This window comes from Podarcis bocagei, assembly GCF_964188305.1.
Source record: "Podarcis bocagei genome assembly, chromosome: 3".
In the NCBI taxonomy this organism is placed as follows: Eukaryota; Metazoa; Chordata; class Lepidosauria; order Squamata; family Lacertidae; genus Podarcis; species Podarcis bocagei.
The window spans coordinates 50,846,395-50,868,374 of NC_138127.1; the positions used below are offsets into that span (position 1 = coordinate 50,846,395).

At 40.6% G+C, this 21,980-nt stretch overlaps 1 protein-coding gene and 1 long non-coding RNA gene across 5 annotated transcripts in view; one reads left to right on the forward strand and one right to left on the reverse strand.

Annotated features, from left to right (window-relative positions):
* The window catches only part of GRM1 (glutamate metabotropic receptor 1), a 184,114-nt gene extending 173,498 nt beyond the window's left edge, over positions 1-10,616 (forward strand). For 3 of the 4 annotated variants that reach the window (XM_081186293.1, XM_081186294.1, XM_081186295.1), the window contains one exon: positions 7,216-10,616. In XM_081186293.1, coding sequence (XP_081042419.1) covers positions 7,216-8,098 — 883 coding nt within the window. In that variant the 3' untranslated portion in view covers positions 8,099-10,616. Of the gene's footprint in view, positions 1-8; positions 94-7,215 lie in introns of all 4 variants that reach the window. The other variant, XM_081186297.1, reaches the window with a different exon arrangement.
* Positions 8,542-15,090, reverse strand: LOC308582838. Its single transcript, XR_014005908.1, has 3 exons — positions 14,641-15,090; positions 9,583-9,697; positions 8,542-8,675 (listed from the first exon to the last, which is right to left on the reverse strand). It is a non-coding gene; the product is annotated as an uncharacterized lncRNA (long non-coding RNA).
* Positions 15,091-21,980: the final 6,890 nt, after the last annotated feature.

Below are 21,980 nucleotides of genomic sequence, written 5' to 3' on the forward strand. Positions count from 1 at the left end.
ATCCTCAGGAAGAGGCAGCCAGAATTCTCGCCCACCAGCCAGTGTCCGTCGGCCCATGTGCAGCTTTGAAAACCCCCAAACTGCAGTGAATGTGTAAGAGAAGCTGCATGACAAACAGTGGTGTTTGTTGTTATATCTTTTTTATTTCTATTTTTTACCCATTGCTTTCTCTTTCTCATGACTTTTCTCATTCCGGATAATGGGACAAATGTGGTGCATGCCATTAATGATGGAACAGTTGCTTATGTGTCCCATTTTTCACACTGCCTTGACTCTTGCTTGTCCATATATTCTTCAAAGGACACTGTGGAATAATTTTTGAAAGAAACTCTTTTTTTCTCCCCATGGTTGTCACTTCCAGCACCTGCTGGTCAAATTGCAAAACGAAAATACGTACTTTTCTTGTTCGTTTTATCTTAACCCCCGTCCTGTAGCCAACACTGTTTTCCCCTGTTCAGAGTTTGCATGGAGCTGAAGCCACCCTGCCTACTTTCAATGACGGCTTTATATTTTCTTTAGTGGCTGCTGCAACTTTGCTGTGCCCGATTCTTCTTGACAGCCTGGGTTGGTGAACTTCGGCTGCAGGTTTTCACAGAACACTGGTTTGGCGGAGTGTGCAAAACACAGAGTTTCATGCTGACGACCATTTATGAGCATACAGGAATTTTGAAGTGCAAACACTCAAGCAATGAGATAGAAGATTTTAATTATTACTTTTGAAAGTAATAATTAAACCCAATTGATTCTTCCCTTTCTTGTCACATTAACATGTGTTTACAGATTAGTAGGTGCTAAGTCACAGATTTGGGGCTGATGAAAACTGGTTAATAAGCAGAATTATGTTAGGAAAAGGAGAAGAAAATAGTCATTATAGAAGAGGTATGTTTTCCAACATGATGCTTGTGGTAGAAAGTGGGAGACAATTAGTTTTATTGAAGTTCAAATCAAGCTGATAATGAGAACAGCAGCATTCTGGTTGGGAAATTTAACACAGAGAAAGAAGGTAGTGACAGACAAAAGTAGTGAGAACATGAACCAAGTAGAAATAATAATGTGTCAGAAGCTGTGGAACAGCTGTTAGCCAAGAAAAAGCGACTTCACAGATATAGTGGTCATTTCATTGTTTTAACAGAGTTTAACTGAAACCCAAATTGAATCTTCAAAGCAAACCTTGACTTTCCTACTCAGACAAAATACTCAGTGAAGGAAACAAACAAAAACCCAACAATGTGATAAAATACTCTTTGCATAGAGGATGTGCATCCCCACCTAGAAAATATGGAAACACGCATGCTATTGACTGATAAGCTGTATTGTTGGCAAATTCAGCATCTCACCAGCACCACATACATGCTGGGGGTCCAGGTTTTCTGGGGAACCTCTCCATGCAGTTGACAAAGATCAAATCTCTGGAGTTAACCACCAAATTTAACCCACAGCAACATTCTGATGTAACTTCTTAGGAGAAACATCCTTAAGTTTAGACTCAACACTTTCCAGCAGTGGCAGGGAACCTGTGGCCTGCCAACTATTAATAGACCACAAGTTCCATCTCTCACAAATAGCCATGGTGATGGGAGTTGGGAGTCCACCAACACCTGGAAGGCCACAGGTTCTCCACCTCTGCTTTAGAGGGAAGCAAAAAGAGTTTCAACAAGGCTAGCCAAATTCCCAAGGCTTGTGAAATTTAGGCTGCAATCCTAACCTGATAGTAGGCCTCCTTGAATTCAATAGGACTTACTTCTGAGTAGACATGGTTGGGATTGCACTGTTAATCTCTGAATTAGACTGAAAGTCTAACAAACTCTTGTATGCAGTTTTTAAAAACAAATGTTTGGTATGCAGCTATTTCTGGTATATTTTATTAATATTTATTAAATTTCTATACCACCCTTCGTCTGGGGATCACAGGAGGGTTTACAATATAAAAATAAAAAAGGAACCAACGAAACAACCACCATCGCCACCCCAGCCCACGTTCCACACACAGTTTAAAAACCGTAGATTGTTTAATTAGCCAAAGGCCTGGGAGAGGAGGAATGTTTTTTCCTGGCACCTGAAGATATGTAACAAAGGCATAGTATGAATGAAGCAGGATTTGCAATATTTACTGGCAGCTCCCAGATTTTCAGCATATCATAAAGTGTCAGTTACAGTGACTGAAACACCATTTAGAACCATCTAACTGTAACTGCAGCACAAACCTTTATCTATGTAGAGTGCAAATCCAGCAGATCTTGCTTCTGAGTAAGGTGGATTAAAACATGATTTGCTAGGAAACAGGTCCTGGTGAATTATATGTAAGGACAGCTATACTGGACCTTTCCTTAACAGAAAATCATCCCTGCCATAATATCAAAAGTCCATTAGGATTTCCTATTTCAAAGCATGGTTCTGTTGTAAGCAGATTAAATTCATCAAAGCAGCCTTGTTAAAATGGAAATTAAAAGTGTGTTAGTTCTGTGTATATCATGCAGGCAGGTTTTCTGTTTGTGTATATATGTATTACGGTATCAGTATAACTATTCAAAAATGTTTTATAGTGTAGTGTTTATTGTCTTCCATTCTATACAAATAAAGAATTTCAGAACTTAGTCACACAAGTCCATGGACAGCTGTGAGTCCAAAATGACTCCCAGGATGCACACCTTGTCCTTCAGGGGCACAATAACTCCATTCAGGACTAGGGAGTCCCCCACACCCACCCGCCCCCTGTCCCCCCAGAACAGTACTTCTGTCTTGTCAAGATTCAACCTCAATCCGTCAGCCACCATCCATCCTCCAATTGCCTCTAGACACTCACACAGGACATTCACCACCTTCACTGGTTCTGATTTAAAAGAGAGGTAGAGCTGGGTATCATCCGCTTACTGGTGAACACCCAGCCCAAATCCCCTGATGATCTCTCCCAGTGGCTGCATGTAGCTGTTGAAAAGGATGGGGGAGAGGACAGAACCCTGAGGCACCCCACAAGTGAGAGCCCAGGGGTCTGAACACTCACCCCCCCCCCACTTTCTGAACACGGCCCAGGAGGAAGGAGCAGAACCACTGTATAACAATGCCCCCAGCTCCCAGCCCCTCTAGACAGTCCAGAAGGATGTCATGGTCAAAGGTATCAAAGGCCGCTGAGAGATCCAGCAGAACTAGGAAACGAGTGTGAGGAAATTAACCAGGAACTATCTTTATGCAGCAAAGAATGCATTTTATCACTGAGTTCCAATCATCCCCCTTCCTAGTTCTTCCTTAACTCTCCCTAAGCCCTTCCCAAATGGAAAAGCTCTCCATATTTTAGAGACTCATTACCTGAGAGCAAAATCCTGCCTCATCTCCTTTCCAAGACACAACAGATTGCCTGTGCCACAAATCTCCTTAGCATCCATACCTTTAGGACTCACTGTGTCATGATGCCTGAGTCCTGCTTAAAGTTTTGTGTGTCCCTTGCTTTTAAATTGATGTGGTGTTGAGTCTCACTGTTTACAGTGCCTTTGTACCCAATGGTCTCAATCTTCTGGCTGTTGCCATATTATTAGCACACCCTTGTTTCTAAAATATTTTTATATTTGGTTTTTCCAGGGCAACTGGTTGTTCCTGCGGCTAACCTTGCATCCTCCCCCATGCTTCTTGAAACTTTTTACGTACTTACTTACACACACAATTGTATTGAATAGTCATAGGTATCAAATATGTCTGCATTTGTATTTTATTACATTTTTTTGTCTTAGTGATTACTGAGGCTGAATTTGTACCATGTGTATTTGTTCTAAACATAATTGGTGGAGAGGGACCCCTTCAAACTTCTGTGTCTCTAATGGGCAAGATGAATGAATGAATGAATTCATTATGGTCATGGACATATACAGTGATAGAGAAAGATGGGCAAGATGAGTGACATCATGTCTGATAGGTAGAATTCCAATCGTCACATAGTTTGAGCCAATTTTGCCTTGCTGTTTTTATCAATTCCCATATCTATTCAAGTGATACAAATCAGATGCGGGCCAAATGCACACTGTAGATTTTTGCAGACTTGTGCTGGGTGGATGTACCAAGGCTACATTTAAATAATAATGCTTTTAATTTGCTATTTGTGCTAGCACATGATAACCAAGTCACTGGAAGCCTCCATCCCAATAGCCACCATTGAAAAAGCTCTTCTCTATGTGAATAGACTGCTAAGTCTTCTTCTGAGTTCACTCTAAGGATACTTCCAGACAGGAGTTTATACTGGGTAATTGGTGCTGCTCATGCACACAATTCTTTTTTGTAGCACCCACACAATATCCTTGTCAACAGAATGTCAGCCAATACTTTTAAAAATTTTAGTCCAGATTTCCCATTTCCATGGAAAATCTGATTCATAAAAATAAACCTTAGTGATCTGCAGTCACTTTTCAGCACATTAATTTAGTCTCGGTCCATGGTTTGTCACACATTGTGACATTTGGGTGGATGGATTCTAATGCCACACTCATCAAGCCATTCTGTTTTCAGTGGCTCAAATGATGCAAGTGTGCCTATTTCCAGAGATTGCCACATGCTGAGGGCACACCTGAATACAGCAAACCAGTTGCTATGAGTTTTTCTCAAAAAATCTCCTAAAAATACACATGGCAATTACCTCAGAGGTTGTATTCACAGTACATACATCTGTCTTTTTAATTATTATCAACAAAACCAATACAGTGATCTTGTGCAAGATCTCAGTATCACTCTTGTACTAGGCTTAGAGAAACATCACTCATAAGCAAGTCCTCAGTATTTTTTTAAAAAGTGGAAATGGATATTGCTCACACCCATCCCTCAAATCACAAATTCCCATTTTGCCTGTTCTGGCTGGTAATATTTCCTCTTGCACTCATGAGCACTTCCTGGGTTGTTGTTGTTTTTAAAAAAGTTGTGCACACACACAAAGAGAGAGAGAGAGAATACCATTGCACTTGCCCAACAACTGCATTGGAGGGCTGGAAATGAGTGATTGAGGGGAATGAGATGGGAAGCCCTCCAGGCACATTTCCTCAATCTTCACCCACTTGTGTAGACAGCAAACAGCAGAATAACAATGAATATCCATGACTGAAAAAACAGGAATGTGTGGAAGTTAATGTGCTTTGAACAACCTACTTGCAATAGCAGGCCCCTGTCTGGAAGCACCCAAAGATGGCTGGTATTAAGTCTGCTGAAAATTCCAACAAAAGCCTTTTAAGTAGAGATCTCCCCCAGTCTATGTCTGTATTGGAATGCTTTCTAATATGTTTTTGTTGTTTTTTCATTTGTGTGTTTGCCACCTCTGGCTCCTTTGGGAGGAAGGGTGGGAGCTGGGTTTAATAAATAAAATGAATGGGACTTAAGTCCCACTAAGCTGTTAGTGAGGATAAGAAGAAAATAGTTTAGTATATTGTTTGTTTGCAAAAAAATGTCTATAACCACTAATGTTAAGGGTGGGGAGACCAGCTGGTGAACAGCTGTAAATTAAACCCTGAAATTATGTGCATAAAACAAGTACAAAAATATCACAAATAAGTACATTAGCTTAATACATCAACATAGCTTGTTCACCCCCTCATGGGAAGCCTGGGTGAAACATGAGTTTTAAGCATGGCACCTAAATTCCAGATGCATGCCTGGTATTGATTTGGGAGTATATTCCAAAGGCTAGTGACACCACACTAAAGGCCATAGTGGACATCAATAACATACAGTACCTCTAAGAATGCCTCTCCTGAGTGACCAAGCAATTAAGGTGTTATTGGGGATAACCTGGTTCCAAATTCTTAAAGTTTTTCTACTTTTCAGAATGGAGTTAACATTCTGGTATTCCCTTAAAAACTGCCATCATGAGTCATAATTGACGTAAAACTATTTCGATGTCTTAAAGACACAATTAAAGCTCCCAATAGTAATTACAAACTGTATAATGGAACATGGTAACTGTCCAAAATAGCTAAAAGCATCATTTAAATAAAGGAGAAATCAACTTTTTATTGCAGGTTCCAGTTCTGACAAAACAGATTTACTCGAAACATCAATACACAATTCCTTCCACGGGACATGGAATCCTTTGAAATCTCTTCCATTGGTGCTTTTTAAAATAATAATAATAATAATAATAATAATAATAATAATAATAATAATAATAATAATAATAACCTGTATGAGGAACATTAGTCAAATTTAATTTGAATATAAGATTTTTACCATTTCAAGGGAATAAGCTTGATCATGAACCTCAATATACTTATTATGAGTGGACCAAACACTGATCATTATTTTTAAAGCATGATGGAATAAGCTGGGATTCTGTATACTAGAATTGCCTGAGAAATGAAATGTGGCAGAGAAAAAAGCATAATTCAAGCTTAGATGGGACCCAGAAATGCAAAGTGTATGGCACGTGGGAATATAACATTAAATATTTTAATTCTACTGCCATAGATTTAGACATGAGTTCTAATGATTATGGATTGCATCTTCCAAAACTTTCAGGTAAAGTGAATCTAACATTGATTAGCGGTTCCCTGTCCCTGCAGAGAACCTTGAAACCAAAATAACTGAAGTCATCCAAGTTGCCTGACCAGGGGGCACATTTGGAATTTTGAGAAAGTGCCTTTGTTGCAAGTCACAAAATTGCTGTCATAGGGGTGTGGCGTAAGACAAAATGGCTGCCACATCTAAAACAGATGGGCCACAAAATGGTGCAGGCGTACTCCCTCATCATTTCACAGTGAGGGGAGCACCTACAGCGGCCACCATACTTGCTCAAAGAGAGATGCCCTTTGCACTTCTTCAATGTTCAGATTGAAAGGGATAGTAAGTATCCAGTCCTGGCATACAATAAATTGTGGGAATGTTTAAGCAGGTGTGCTCAATGTAGGAGAATTTGAGCAAATAATCTCTTGTATATTGTGGATCTTTGAGGGACTATTTACTGAGTGACACAGAAAGCACTGGCAGGCACATTGGCACCTATGGGCGCCTCATTTGTGACCTCTGTTCTGCAACATGTTGCCCCCACAACAAGGAATAATTTGGTTTCCCTTTTATAAAAAGCAGAAAGTGTAAGATTTAAAAGTTTTTGCTGTTTCTCAGTGTAGTATTTCCCTGTAATTGCTTCTGAGTGGAGGCAATATTACAGAACAGAACTAAGGACAGTTTTGCTATTGCTGCCTCTCTTTTCCTGAAGCAAACGCAAACCAACCATCTTTGCTTTCTTCATAGTTCCAACGGCAAGTCTGTGTCCTGGTCTGAACCAGGTGGGAGAGACGTTCCCAAGGGACAACATATGTGGCACAGACTCTCAGTGCATGTGAAGAGCAAAGAGCCAGGATGCAATCAGACCGCAGTGATCAAGCCCTTGACTAAAAGCTACCCAGGCCAAGGCAAGAGCCTGACTTTTTCAGACATCAGCAGTAAGACTCTGTACAATGTGGTGGAGGAAGAGGAGAGCGGGCCAGTGCGCTTTGGCCAACTAAATAGTCCTTCCATGGTTGTGCATCGGCGAATCATGGCGATGCCTCCCCTGCAGGCAACAGCAGAGGAAACCCACCTGTTCTTGTCCGAGCAGAGTCCCCAAATCCTACCACCACCACCACCACAGAGATCCGTTATGGAGCAGCTGCAAGGCGTGGTCAACAAATTTGCCACTGGCATCCCGGACTTCAACTCTGTGATCCCCGCACCTGGTGCCGGGAATGGAGTAAGGCCTATCTATCACCCTCCATTATTGCAGCAGCAGGTGCTGCCACTCCAAATGGGTACATTCAGCAAAGAGATAGTTTTGTCCCCAGCTGAAGAAGAGGGGCAGGAGGAGGAGGAGGAAGAAGAAGAAAATGAAAAGTTTAAGCTTATCCAAGGGTATGTGTATGAGCGGCCAGGGAACCTAGAGGAGGATGAAGATGAGGAAGAGGAGCAGGCAACCAGCAAACTGACTCTAGAAGACTCACCAGCACTGACGCCTCCATCTCCTTTTCGAGATTCGGTGGCCTCAGGCAGTTCTGTGCCCAGCTCCCCGGTATCTGAATCAGTGCTTTGCACACCTCCCATTGCAACATATGCCTCTGTTGTTCTGAGGGATTATAAGCAAACTTCATCAACCCTGTAGAATGGAGGCTGTGGTGATGAAAGCAAGTGGACCACGTCTCCTTGGTCAGCTTTGGTTTGATGGGGCAAAGCAGCACAAGCCGTGAGAGAGCAAGGGAAGGCACGCCAACATGGTGTTGTGTATAGGAGGGGCAGCAGCAACAACGAACAAATGTGTATCCTGCACTAAATCTATTAGAGGGCTTCAATTCTTTACTTGTTGTGTGTGTGCGTGTGTGCGCGTGCGCGTGTTTTAAAGGGAAAGTATTGTATTGTTTTCAAAGTATTGTATTCTGAGAAGACAGTAGGCGTTTTGACAAAGCACAAATCCCATCAACGACTTCTATAGCAAAAACAAAATTCAAAGGGGTAATAAGTACAGTACACAACGTTTCACACACACTGTCACACACACTCTTGGCAACACTTGAATAGGACTCTGCATAACACAAACCACAGAGGAGACCTTAGCATCCATCTCACTGCTGGACATCTTCACTGAATGCAGCAACGTTCCCTTGGAAAGGAAGGAATAAAAGACTTCTCTGCGGACAGCACACCTGGGTATATCTTTTCTTATGCTTTCTTAAGTGAGTGACCTGGAAATAACAAGTTGTCATGTGAAGTTTGTGTCAGAGAAGCAAAAATAGCATGTGAGCATATAGTTTATAAGGAATGTTTAGAACCTCTGATTTAGTATTCCGCTCCCCCTTGCGCTGATTTTAAAAAGAGCCAGAATAAACACAGTGAAGACATGAAAGGGCTGCTGATGAGAACCAAGGCAGAAATTCCTGTAGTGTTGAGCCTTTGCCCTTTTGTAGATGATTGCAAGCCAGGTGGCTAAACTATTAACACTACATTTCCTGTAGCAAAACAATATTTATCAACTCGACTTTCATAATCTGATGCATCTGCCATGTGGTTACATTGTTTGTTTGTGTTACTATGGAAACAACTACATATGAAATAATTATATATTTTGAGCAACAGTTACTACTTTAAAGCAAAAAGCAATTCTTAACCGTGGCTCACTAGATTCATGGTAGAGGCAAGAGAATGAGTGTATGTTGTGTCTTTGTGTGTGTGCGTGTAACTGTATAGAACATGTGCTGTATAACATCTAATAACTGCCACTGGATGATCGTCCTACAAATATATTATCAATATTTTTATGTTTCGATCATGTTTTATATTGCATTGTTTAAAAATATACTATAGATCTTTGAAGGTTTGTAAGCTGTGCTGAAACATTTTTAATAAGCTAAGCCTTCCCTTATAATAGGGTGCTTGATTTTGCTGATATTTTTGCCATGTGAAATTATGCTGTTGAAAATAACCAGTGCTCCAATAATTTGTTATTTCATGTATTTTAAACAAATGTATTTAATAAAGGATGCATCTCTTTTAGAAATCTTGCACACAGCAGAATTAAAAAAAAAACTGTAAAGGCAAATTTGGAAAAAGTATTCAGACCATTTCTCATTATGGATAACTGAAAGACCATACCTGTGGCAAAGAAATTTCTATGGTGCTTGAATCTGTCTACCATTGTTGTTATTCCTCTCATGCTCCCCCCCCCCTTTCTTTCCCCCAGTTTCCGGATTTTGTGTAGGTTTCTTTTCTAATAATCAAAATCATTGTTCAATTATTATCATGCTGTTTTAACAACCTTTTTCTATTACATTTCTTTTCATATAAGGGATTGAAGGAAATGTGTAACAGAATTGAATTAGGAGAATGTGTAGCTGAAAAACATTGTATGCAATGGCGGCTTTGATTTAGCTAAAAATGCTTTGGCACGGACAAATGAAAGCATCCAGTTTTTAAATGATCCTACCAGTTGCAGCCCTCTGCACCATATCCCATCCTGTTGCTGTTGGATCTTTTACTCCTAAAACCAGCATTTCAGGCTGGGCTTCAATGGGCAGCGGGGACTGGAAACAGGCAAATATCTCCAGGGTGTATGAGTTCACTCCACTAAGACACAGATACCCATAGAGTTGTATCCAAAGATACACAAGTGTAAGGATGCTTGTGCAAAGGGAATTTACTGCTCTCTCTTCCTGACATCAGCCCCATGAGCCCCCTAAAAACCGCTCCTGACCTGAGATCAGGCAAAGCTCCAGAACAGCATAGGATGTAACCCAGATCCTACAGTGGGTAAGCATGGGCAAATCTGTCAGCTTCATTTTATTTCAGTTTCTATGGTTTTTTTCCCTGATCTTAAATTCAGTACTTCACATTTACACATCAGTTTGTGGGATTTTTTTCAGTCATGGTGAAAGTTCGGAATATACATATTTATATGCAATTTTGCCTAATGTGAATATTGCAAGGATTTTTTCCCCAACAATCATACATCACAAATATATGCATTTTATGCACACTTTCCCATAATTTATGCATTTTTGTATATTTGGTTGGAGAACTGCTTCACAAAATTTGGAGGAGTGCAAATTTCAAAGAATAGGAGAATAGCAGCATTTGCCCTCGATTCAGGTAGGTAGCCGTGTTGGTCTGACGTAGATGAAATAACTAAAAATATATATATATATATCCAGTAGCACCTTAGAGACCAACTAAGTTAGTTCTGGGTATAAGCTTTCATGTGCATGTTCTGAAGAAGTGTGCATGCACACGAAAGCTTATACCCAGAACTAACTTAGTTGCCTGTGCATCAGAAAATGTGGATTATGCAGGTCTGCTGAACTTAACTTCTCCCCATCCCTAGCAGTAAAAGGGGACATCGTCACATGTGCATTTATATTGTCCTCTCTTGTTTTCAGTTAACTCCTTATGCTTTCAGTGATGCCATCATGCAGCCAAATTTGATTGACCATATTTAGCATTGTGATGCAATTCCATCAACTATTTAATCCCTGATTGGCTTCAATTTCCCTGCTGTGCCAGGGTTTAAATTCTCCGCGGCCACCTCCACCCCCATTGGTGCTGATTGGTCACCAGGGCCCGCCCCTTGAGCAGGGCCCCATACAGCGCTGACGCCGTGGACAAGCAGCGGCGGGGAGGGTGCCAGTCTCTGCCCCTGGGACGGATCAACGCAGCACCACCCACCCAATAAGTTGAGCGGACCACCTTAAATCATCCCCATATGTAATCCAGAAGGAAGAAGCAGTAGCTGGAGAATAGGAAATTGCAAGCCAGCATGTTGGCACTGACTGGATGGTGATGGTAAATGTTTACATAGTCTAAAGGGATATTTGTGGAAATATTTTACACCATCAAAATCACTATTTTTGCCTGAAAAGGGCGAATATTCAGGGCAGCCCAAAGTGCACTCAGCTGTTGTAATCTGAGGGTTTGATCCACACTAAATTATTGAAATCAGTGGAATTTAAGTAAGACTAAATTTAATTAATTTGTAGTCCATCAGGTTGGAAAGGCTGCTCTGAAGTATCATGAAACTCAGCAAGTTAGAACAAGGCTGGGGCACTTTGCTTCTGCACTTGCGAAGTGCCTCTGCTCAGTTTTTGCCAAATCCCTTCTCCCATTGTAAAACCCCCCCCCCAAATCTCATCGCAATACAGTAGCCTGTCTTCTTGAGGCTGTAATTTGATAAAAAAGGCTGCAGCTTTCTTATTAGAGGCAGTCAGTTGACAGAAAGTATTCCTGGCTACTGCTGCAGTGTGGATGTCCAACGCTCCCATAAGCCTACCAACCTGAGATTGACTTCACTCTTCCAGGGCAAATGCTCCACAGACAGTGTACAATGAAAAAATATATAAAGCACAATAAAATCACATAGTAAATTACTAAAAACAGTAGCAAAATAGAAGGGATAACTGAACAACGAAACATTCATAGGACCCACTAAGACTCTGAAGTGAGGGAGACAAGCAAAGTTCTCATTTCACAACATGCAGCAAAAAGATAAGGTCTTTATACTATTTGGCAAATTTAGCAATCCCCAAATAGGTTACCTTAGTGAAATCATGCATGTTACACATGCAGTTAACATGTTCAGAATATTTTTTCTCCTGCCATGTACCGGTAAATATCACTGGTTACAAGTATAGAATGACTTTTTTTTAACTGGCCTGACTCCTCAGTTGTATATTACTTCAACACAGGTGATGAGACAGCATTCTTCATTGCACCTGAGACAGCAGAATACTGTAGTGGGGCAGGACAGTCCATGTCACATACACAGGGAATGGCTTGGGGGCTTAGAAGAATCTGCCAGGGGGCTACTGCTGCCATCTAGCCTCTGCTGCTTGAGGTGGTCATGTCACCTTGACTAATGGCAGGGCCGGTCCTACTCTACCACTGAAGAAACACTGTTTGAACAAAACCTTACAGTAAGCCTCTCTAGTTACTAAGAAGGCAACATTTAAAATGGGATAATTCACTGTTATGACTGATACAAAATCAGTACCACAGTGAGAATAGCTTTCATATTCAACAATAAAATGTGAAGAGGAAGCACATCATCTACCTGCACCTATTTTTGCGCCTGTTTGATGGTGGCAACCTGTACTCTGATCTAGCCAATCTCAACATAATAAGTAATCGTTTTACATAAATATCAATGAATATCCATTTTATTGAGGCTCCTTATATTAGCTCTTTGTTTGTAACTGGAAACTGGAACTGTGATATATGTCTCTAATGTTTATCCAAAGGTGAAGACCTTCACATGTGTGGTTGTACAAACTTCTAAGATTTCTGTAAAAAGGTATATTTTGGGCCTGTCATATGATTAATTAAAATTACCTTTATAACACTGTCTAATAAGTATTTTATATTTACTTTGAAAGACTATGATCTTATATTTTTACTCCGTGAAGTTATCATGATTTAAGATATAAACTACATATCTGAAAAAGTAACACTCCAAAGGTTTCCATATCTGCACATAGTGTTGTTATTCTTTAATTTATAAAAATATTTATATATTGCTATTCAACAATTATACATAAAACTATACATCAAAAACCATATAAAAAGTTTAAATCAGAAATAATCTTTTGTGAGCTGATCAACACATTACTTGATCACTTGATGAGTTATCTTCAAGCCCCCATCCCACAGTCACTTACAAAACTCAGCCATTTTTCTGGGCTCCTGTCCCATACAGGTGCGGTTTTTCACTAAAAGGTTGACCACAACCGCTGAGCATGCAGTTCCTTTCCAAATGAAAGTGGGCCTACCCATCAGATTGGCCCCTGGTATGTACTAGTGATGTTGAGGCATACCACAGCGGGTGGTGCTATGGTCTAAACCACTGAGCCTCTTGGGCTTGCTGATTGGAAGGTTGGTGTTCGAATCCCCATGACAGTGTGAGCTCCCGTTGCTCTGTACCAACTCCTGCCAACCTGGCAGTTCGAAAGCACACAGCTGCAAGTAGATAAACAGGTACCGTTGTGGCGAGAAGGTAAACAGCGTTTCCGTGTGCTCTGGTTTCCATCACGGTGTTCTGTTGTGCCAGAAGCGGTTTAGTCATGCTGGCCACATGACCCGGAAAGCTGTCTGTGGACAAACGCCAGCTCCCTCGGCCTGTAAAGCGAGATGAGCACAGCAACCCCATAGTCACCTTTGACTGGACTTAACTGTCCAGGGGTTCTTTACCTTACCATTTACCACAGCACATGGGATAGAATTACAGATACAGTAGTACCTCTGGTTATGAACTTAATTCGTTCCGGAGGTCCACTCTTAAGCTGAAACCGTTCTTATCCTTATCTTATCACTAGTGGGGCCTCCAGCTGCGCATGCGCCTCTGGCGCATGATTTCCATTCACATCCTGGGCTAGGGCAAAGTTTGCAACCAGGAGCAGTTACTTCCAGGTTAGCAGAGCTCGTAACCTGAAGCGTTCGTAACCTGAAGTACCTCTGTAAGCTGCTTGGTGAGTGAGAAAGAACTCATCTCAATGTGTAAACCGTCTCTGGAACAAACTTACTTGCTTGAGGGAATGTCACCACACCATTTTGCACAGGATCTTGTCTACTTAAAATCTCCTCCACCACAAAGTTGCTTTTCTGCTATGAGACCTGTATAAGGATTGCCTTTAGTCTATGGCATCCGCTTTCAGTATGGGTATCTTTTCAACCTCATGGCCCTCACTCCTCTCTAATACATTACCTAAGAATCAACTTGAACTGTGCCAATTTAGACCATTTAAAACAACAAAACTCATGTTTATTGCTAAGCACAGAGACAGAAGTATCAAAAGATACAAGCAAAAGATAAGCATAACATTTTGGTTCTTGTTGTGCTTGCCAGCCTTAAGACTTAAAAAGTGCCTACTTCAGCACCAAAATACATCTGCCTATGAACTATGGAGAGCAGCGCTTTCCGGAGGATGGTGATTTCTAAACCACCTTCATCTCCCGTCCCATTAATCACTGCATATGCATGCTGTGTGAATTCTGAAAAGAAGTGAAAACAAAGGTTTGAAATGTAATTCCCATCATTTATTTTTTAATTGTTGGCTAGAGGAAAATGAAATGTTTTAACAAAGGTCAATGGGGCACAACTTAATCTTTGCTGAGTGGTAGAACCAGAAACAGCCAATCCCGCCACTCCCCTGCTGAAGCCTTACTTACCACGCATGTGCTGCAGCTTCCAGATTCCTGTGAAATCTCATAAGAGGTCTGTAAGATCTTGCCAGAACCTGGAAACCACAGCCACTTCTCCTTGCTTCTCCAGTGGCAGCAGTGGGGGTGGGGAGAGAGGGTGCCTTTCAGCCATGGGAGAAGTGAGGAGAATCGGCGGCTGTGGCGAGATCTTCTGTGAGCTCTGTGAGATCCTGGAAGCGTTCCATGAGATCTCAAGGGATTTTGCCAGAAGCCGCTGCCGCTTTCCCTCCTTTCCCCACTGGTGCCACCCCTTGGGAGCCTGCTGCCCGAGGCGGTTGCCTCAGTCTGTCTCACAAGTGGGCTGGCCCTGGGTAGAGCATCTGCTTCACATAAAGAAGGTCCCTGTTCAGTTCTCAGGTAGAACTGTGAAAGACTCCCAGACTGAAATTCTGGAGAGATTCTGCCAGTCAATGAAGACAATGCTGAACTAGATGGACCGATGGTGTTAACAACCTCTTGAAGGGTATTTTTAAATAATTGGATCAGTAAAATGATACTTGGTAAGTACCAGCCTGCAAATTCATCAAGGGAAAGAAGCAGCCAGCCTACAGCATGCCTTTCTTAATGAGGTATTTAACAGACACTTCTTAAAAAACAAAAAAACATCCTGCTGGCAAGTGCTGTATGTGATTATTACATCATCATCTTCTGGAACAGAGCCCAGAGCCTTTGAGAGTCCAGCTACTTTTGCAAATGAGATGTTAAGAGCAGATCTCTTTGGAAAGCTTGCAAACTAACTAACAGCAGTTGGTCTAATAAAAAAAGATGCCCTTAACCACAGCATGTCTTGCTCATTGTCTGGGATGACTAATAGGAGTAGTAACACACTGTACAGTCCAATTTGCAGCATTAGAAAAGAAGCTGAATAATTCCCTTACGGATATATAAAGCTGCCTTATGCTCAGCAAAGCCACTAGCCCATCCAATTCTATAGCATCTGCTTCTGACCTGCACAAATTGTCCAAAGTATGATGTAAATAAAGGGACTGAGGTTCAAATGTCCAGTGTAGTCCTACTGCTTACAGTGGCAAGGCTGAAAACAACAACAACCATGGACTCCTGCAACCTTTAATAGTTGTGTAGGCTAAGCACACAATTTCAGCAGGTATAGCTTGTCATGCATTAAAGCTTAGCGTGGCTTATTTCTGAGAAAACATGCGTATGTTTGACTTGCATGATCTGTGAAATAGATATAAGAATGGTTTACTTTATAGTACTATCCTATTATAAAAGAAAAGTGAGTAGGATGGGACATTTCAAACTGAAGTAACAAAACAACTAACATCTGTACCACTACTTGCTGTATGAGTGCCAAATTGTATCTATGAGGTCAAAGTAGTTTGTTTCTCTTTTTTATAATATTTTTTATTCATTTTCCAGCAATTTTTTATACAATCAATTCACATTTTATCACACATTCATCTCTTTTTTGACTTCCCTCAGCTCCTCTGCCGATCTTTCGTTTACATCTATATTATTAACGCATTTCTTAACTTAGTATTGCCTTTAGATATCTCCTTCCCTCCTATTATTCTCTTTTTTACAATATTTCTCTATTTTTTACAGAGTCTCTTGAAAACTAACAAACGTTATCTGTTCATCACATATGCCTTTCAGATAATCTGTAAATCTTCCCCAGTCCTCGATGAACTTTTGGTCTCGTTGATACCGAATCTTCCCCATTAGTTTGTCCAATTCTGCATAAGCAGTCAATTTCAATCTCCATTCTTCCACCGTCAGTATTTCTTCCTGTTTCCATTTTTGGGCCAGAAGTATTCTCGCTGCTGTAACTGCGTATTGAAAAAGTTTACAATCTTTCTTACTTATCTCATTTCCTACCAATCCCAATAAGAAGGCCTCTGGTTTCTTAATAAACGTATATTTCAACATCTTTTTCAATTCATTATATATCATTTCCCAGAAGCCTTTCACCTTTTTACACTCCCACCACATATGATAGAATGTCCCTTCTTTTTCTTTACATTTCCAACACTTATTACATGTTTTATACATTTTAGCTAGTTTTACTGGCGTTATATACCATCTGTATACCATTTTCATTACATTTTCCTTTAACGCAGTACATGCCGTAAATTTTAGTTTGTTTGTCACGCAAATTGGGACTGGCTCAAAATATTAGTTTGAACAAGATCTCAAATTCCAAACAGCATTCATGAAAAATCAGGGTCAGCTCTAATTAAATACCAGTGGTTGCTGCTACAATACAAGTAATCAAAATATGGAATATATTTATTATATTGTTACCCCTTTGCATGAATGTCCCCTGATGTGGGAACAAAAGTTTTCAAGAGTTTCTAAACTGACTCCTTAAAGATGATAAACAAGGGAGAGCCCACAAACCTACAAGCAAACAGTAGCAATATGATCTCTTCCTTCTTCAGAAGAGCCCACAGAACCCAATAAAAGAGATAAAATACAAAAATCAGATTAAGTTTGTTTGCAGAGCAAAAGCATTTAAGCAGGCCAAATTACTGGTGTGGAACCCCTCCCCACAACTGCTTAAGCTTTTGAACTTTGCCTACAGGCAGTTGCAGTTATCATGAAGCCATGGAAAATGTACTAAGCCTCAGAAAAAATATCAAGACAATTTACAGAAAGTATTTCAGCACCATTTACTGTGACATTATCAGAGAGCAGGATATTATTAGCGGAGGAAGCATAAAAAGAAGAAGAAGAAATAAGTTATATTTGCTTTCAAAAATGCACACTCAATTTTGGGGGGGAAAGCATAGAGAAACTAATGGGTTGGCAGGGGAAGAGGCACCCAAAAAATATGTGCAAAAATAGCTGGACAGTTCAAAATATTTTTTCTTTTTGAATGACTGGCAATTATTCTGAAGGGGCTGGACTGACCCCTGAGAAATAGGCCTTATGACATTTAGCTCAAAAGCATTTTGTCTCTCCCCCACCCATTTTTTGTTTTTGCTGTGGTTGTCATGAGAGCCCTACACTGTACTAGTTTTTCAAAGTCTGTAGACCAACTACATTCGTAAAGATAAAGCGCTTTATATGTGTTATAACACTGTGACACCAGATGGCACTGTGGAGTCCCGTCTTTTGCCAATGGGATTTCCCTGTATGAAGTTTACAATGCGTTTAACTGAATCACTTCTTTGATGTGTCTAGATCCAGCCCAAATAGACTGAGTGGACAAAAGTATTGTCTGCTCTGGCTAAAAGTTGCTTCTGAGCATTTCAGAACAGTATTAGTCAGGTTGCACATTTCATGAAAATTGTGGGCCCCCTACATGGGCAATATCTAGTACAAAACTGATTTATGCAGAGACACCTGTGTGTCCTCCATCACTTTGCTCAGTTTTCATGTTTTTAGTTTGCATTTTTATCCTGTGAACCACCCTGAGATCTATGGATGAAGGGTGGTATAATTAATAATAATAATAATAATAATAATAATAATAATAATAATAATATCATTGTCAGTAGATTACCTCTCTATCATCACCACCAGCATTCTCCATTTCTCCCTAAGTAGCATGTAGACAGTACTCTATTTAAAGGGTTCCTTTAAAGATAAAGAACCATAAAACTAGGGAGCAAGGGCTGAGATTTATTATAAAGGTAATGGTAAAGGGACCCCTGACCATTAGGTCCAGTTGCTGATGACTCTGGGGTTGCGGCGCTCATCTCGCTTTATTGGCTGAGGGAGCCGGCATTTGTCTGCAGACAGCTTCCGGGTCATGTGGACAGCATGACTAAGCCGCTTCTGGCGAACCAGAGCAGCACATGGAAACGCCGTTTACCTTCCCGCCAGAGCGATACCTATTTATCTACTTGCACTTTGACGTGCTTTCGAACTGCTAGGTTGGCAGGAGAAGGGACCAAGCAACAGGAGTTCACCCCATCGCGGGGACTCGAACCGCCGACCTTCTGATCGGCAAGCCCTAGGTTCTGTGGTTTAGACCACAGTGCCACCCGCGTCCCAAGATGTATTATATTTCTATTTTAATCAACATCATTGTTTCTACATTTGTATTTACACATATGAAGTAGCACCCACACATTTTATGGAACTGTTTTTGACAATGCCCGGGTAGCCACCCTAACTTGAGCCCTGCCAGAAAAATACATTAATAATAATAATAATAATAATAATAATAATAATAATAATAATAATAATAATGTTATTATTTATACCCCACCCATCTGGCTGGGTCTCCCGAGCCACTCTTTTGATGGGACTCCTCTGTCTTCAATCACATATTGCCAGAATGAGTCCAAAAATGTATTATTTGTCATGAAAAGGTTGTCTTCACATCTCTTCCTCCAAAATCCTCACAGGGGGAAAAACCATGTTATTCCTGCTGAGAGCTGCTGACTGGAGACAGGAATGTGTGTGCCCTGGGTAAGACTTCTTGTAGTTTTCACCTTTACACAAACCTCAGGCTGATTCCTCAGCGTTTTGCTTCCTGTTGCCTTGGGGGTGAAATCCTTGGCAATTCACGCATTCAAAATATCTCTGGTGACATTTGTGATCTCCCAAGAGGTGGGCGCTTGTTGCTAGGGCACTTACAGTCAAAAGCAGGTTTGCTGGTACAGAAGGTAGCTAGATTGACACTCCCAATATTGAGACTGCATATATATTAGGCCTCCCCCCCAAAAAAAAACCTCCCCAGCTCTGCAAGGAAAGATTGGCAGGACTCACAAATCCCCAGAGGAATCAAATGAATAATTGACAATAGAAAAGAGAACACAGAATAGCTTTTTTTAGATAGACTTCTCCTCTCCCTCCCTCCCATCTAATCTGTTAAATAAGACCCCAATAGTTCGTTCTTATCCAGTTTTTAGAAGGCTGTACAACTGAAGCAAAATTCAAAAATACTATTCAATCAGATAAATGGAGTCTGCATCATTAATAATGACTTTCTAATTTTCATGGTTGCAAAATAATAATAATAATAATAATAATAATAATAATAATAATAATAATAATAATAATAAAATACTTCAATGATTTCAAGGCAGCAATTTCTGTTAGGATGTGGGAATATTCTCCATCTCTAAGCCAGTGCATCTTTTCATAATATTGTGCTGTATTTGAGAGGTTAACCATTCACAACTGAAAAATGCAAACACCTAGTTTTCCAAGCCCAACCCGTCACCTTTTGAAATATAAAGTCCAAAAGCATAGCAATAATCAGAGGCTATTGCAGCTGGTCAGTCATTTACGGTCCACTGACCAAAAATAGCAGGATAAAAGTTGGTTACATAAAATATGCACATAAACTATTGCATAAAATATCAGAAGAGTAGCCACATTAGAATCTTGCAGCAAAAGAGTGAAACAGTCTTGTGGCAGCTTAAAGACAAACAAATGTATTATGGCCTAAAGTTTTGTGGACTCAAGCTTGCTCCTTCAGACACATGAAGTGTTTGCAGGTATAAAAAGGAAAAAGATATAAAATATATTAAAACAAAATTTATAAAAAATAGAGTCGGCAAAACAGATCACAGCTGATAAAACTGAATTAAATCTCATATTAATATAAAAACAGAGGCTTTTGCAGAGAAGAAGGATCATCAAAATATTAATTAAAGGATAACCAGGATGATTTCCACCCCCTAAAGAACTTTGTGGTCATTATACATCTCCTGAAAGCCTAAGGTACAATTTGCTTTTCTTTGTATATTAGCACTTGATATATACTGGCTTCTGAATGCCAGCTGCTGGGAATCACAAGTGGGGAGTTTGTGCTCAGGCTCTGCTTTGCACCTGTGAGAATGGGATGCTACACAAGATGGTCTACTGGCTTGATATAGCAGGTTCTTCTTCTATTCTTATTAGGCAACTAGTTAAGGCAGTTTGACTAACATTGTCATCGGTTTTATTTTTGCCTCAAGGCATTTTATCACAGTTGCCTGCATATTTTCAGAAGAAAAGGATCATTCCTCACTGCTGAGGTTTCATTTATTGAAGTAAGATAAGCCCCAATATCTGAATTCAAACCAATTTGGGTTGTGGTCTTAAGGAGACTTGGGAAGAAGGCAGACAGGCAGGTAGGTAGGCATTCCAAGCGTGGGAGAAGTGGTTTTGCAGCATGTATATTTTCTGCCCTGGAAATAAATGGTTTTAGCCTAGTTCAGATGCCCCATATCTGTTTTGACTACAGAGTGCTCATGAGCAATTGAAAGGGAGAAGTTAGTAGGATTTGGGTTTCAGTTCTGGTCCAGAACTTGGGTGTTGGGGCTGCTTCCCATGCCCCCAAATATTGTTCCTGGCCCCCACCCCACTCTTTCTCTCAGAAATATACCGTATTTTTTGCTCCATAACACTCACTTTTTTCCTCCTAGAAAGTAAGGGGAAATGTCTGTGCGTGTTATGGAGGGAATGCCTACGGATGGCAGGGGGATCTGCTGCAGTCGTGAGCAGAGGATCCATGGTTCCCCTTCCTTCCCTCCTCCGTGGCTCGCTTTGCTCGCTTTGCAACAGCAAAGCGGGAGAAGAGCCACTGAGTGGGGAAAAGAGAGGGACAAAGAGCCTGGTTACAAAGCACGGATCCACATGGATCCTCAGGATTTTTGCACTGGGTCACCCCAAATTCACCATCAGATCACATAGCATGTCCATGGCTACAGCTTGCACCAAAAAAATCACGCATCTACTGTTGCCTGGGGCCACAGTGGTGCAAAAACATGGTTACAAAGCATGGATCCACATGGATCCTCAGGATTTTTGCCTTGGGCTACCCCAAACTCACCATCAGATCACATGTCTGTGGCCACAGCATGAACCACAAAAATCATACATCCACTGTTTCATTTAGAATATTTTTTTCCTTGTTTTCCTCCTCTAAATCTATGTGCGTGTTATGGTCGGGTGCGTGTTATAGAGCGAAAAATACGGTAGGTTCCCTGTATGAAATAGGTGCATCTCTCTGAGAAATTGATTGTGGAATATGTTGTGTAAAATGAAGAATTTTTGTATTTTCCTATTGTGAGTTCAGCACTTATTGTTTCTCTCCAAGTTATTTAACAAAAGGAAGTTATTCATCTGTGGTGATTTGACAGTATAAATGATGCTATGTTGTGTTCTTGTTGTCATTACAATTAATCAAGCAAGAGAGTCTGACACATTCCAGCATTGTTCATCTTGAAGTTGAATAACCAAGATATGGTATTATCCATACTCTGAAGTTCAAGATGGGCTTCTTCTACTTGGTGACAAAAGTTTAGAAGAATAAACAATAAATGACAATAAATATTAGAAGCTGTCTTTCTTGGTTCTAAGATATCCCAGCAATCAGACTGAGATGCCTCAAAGCTCTATAT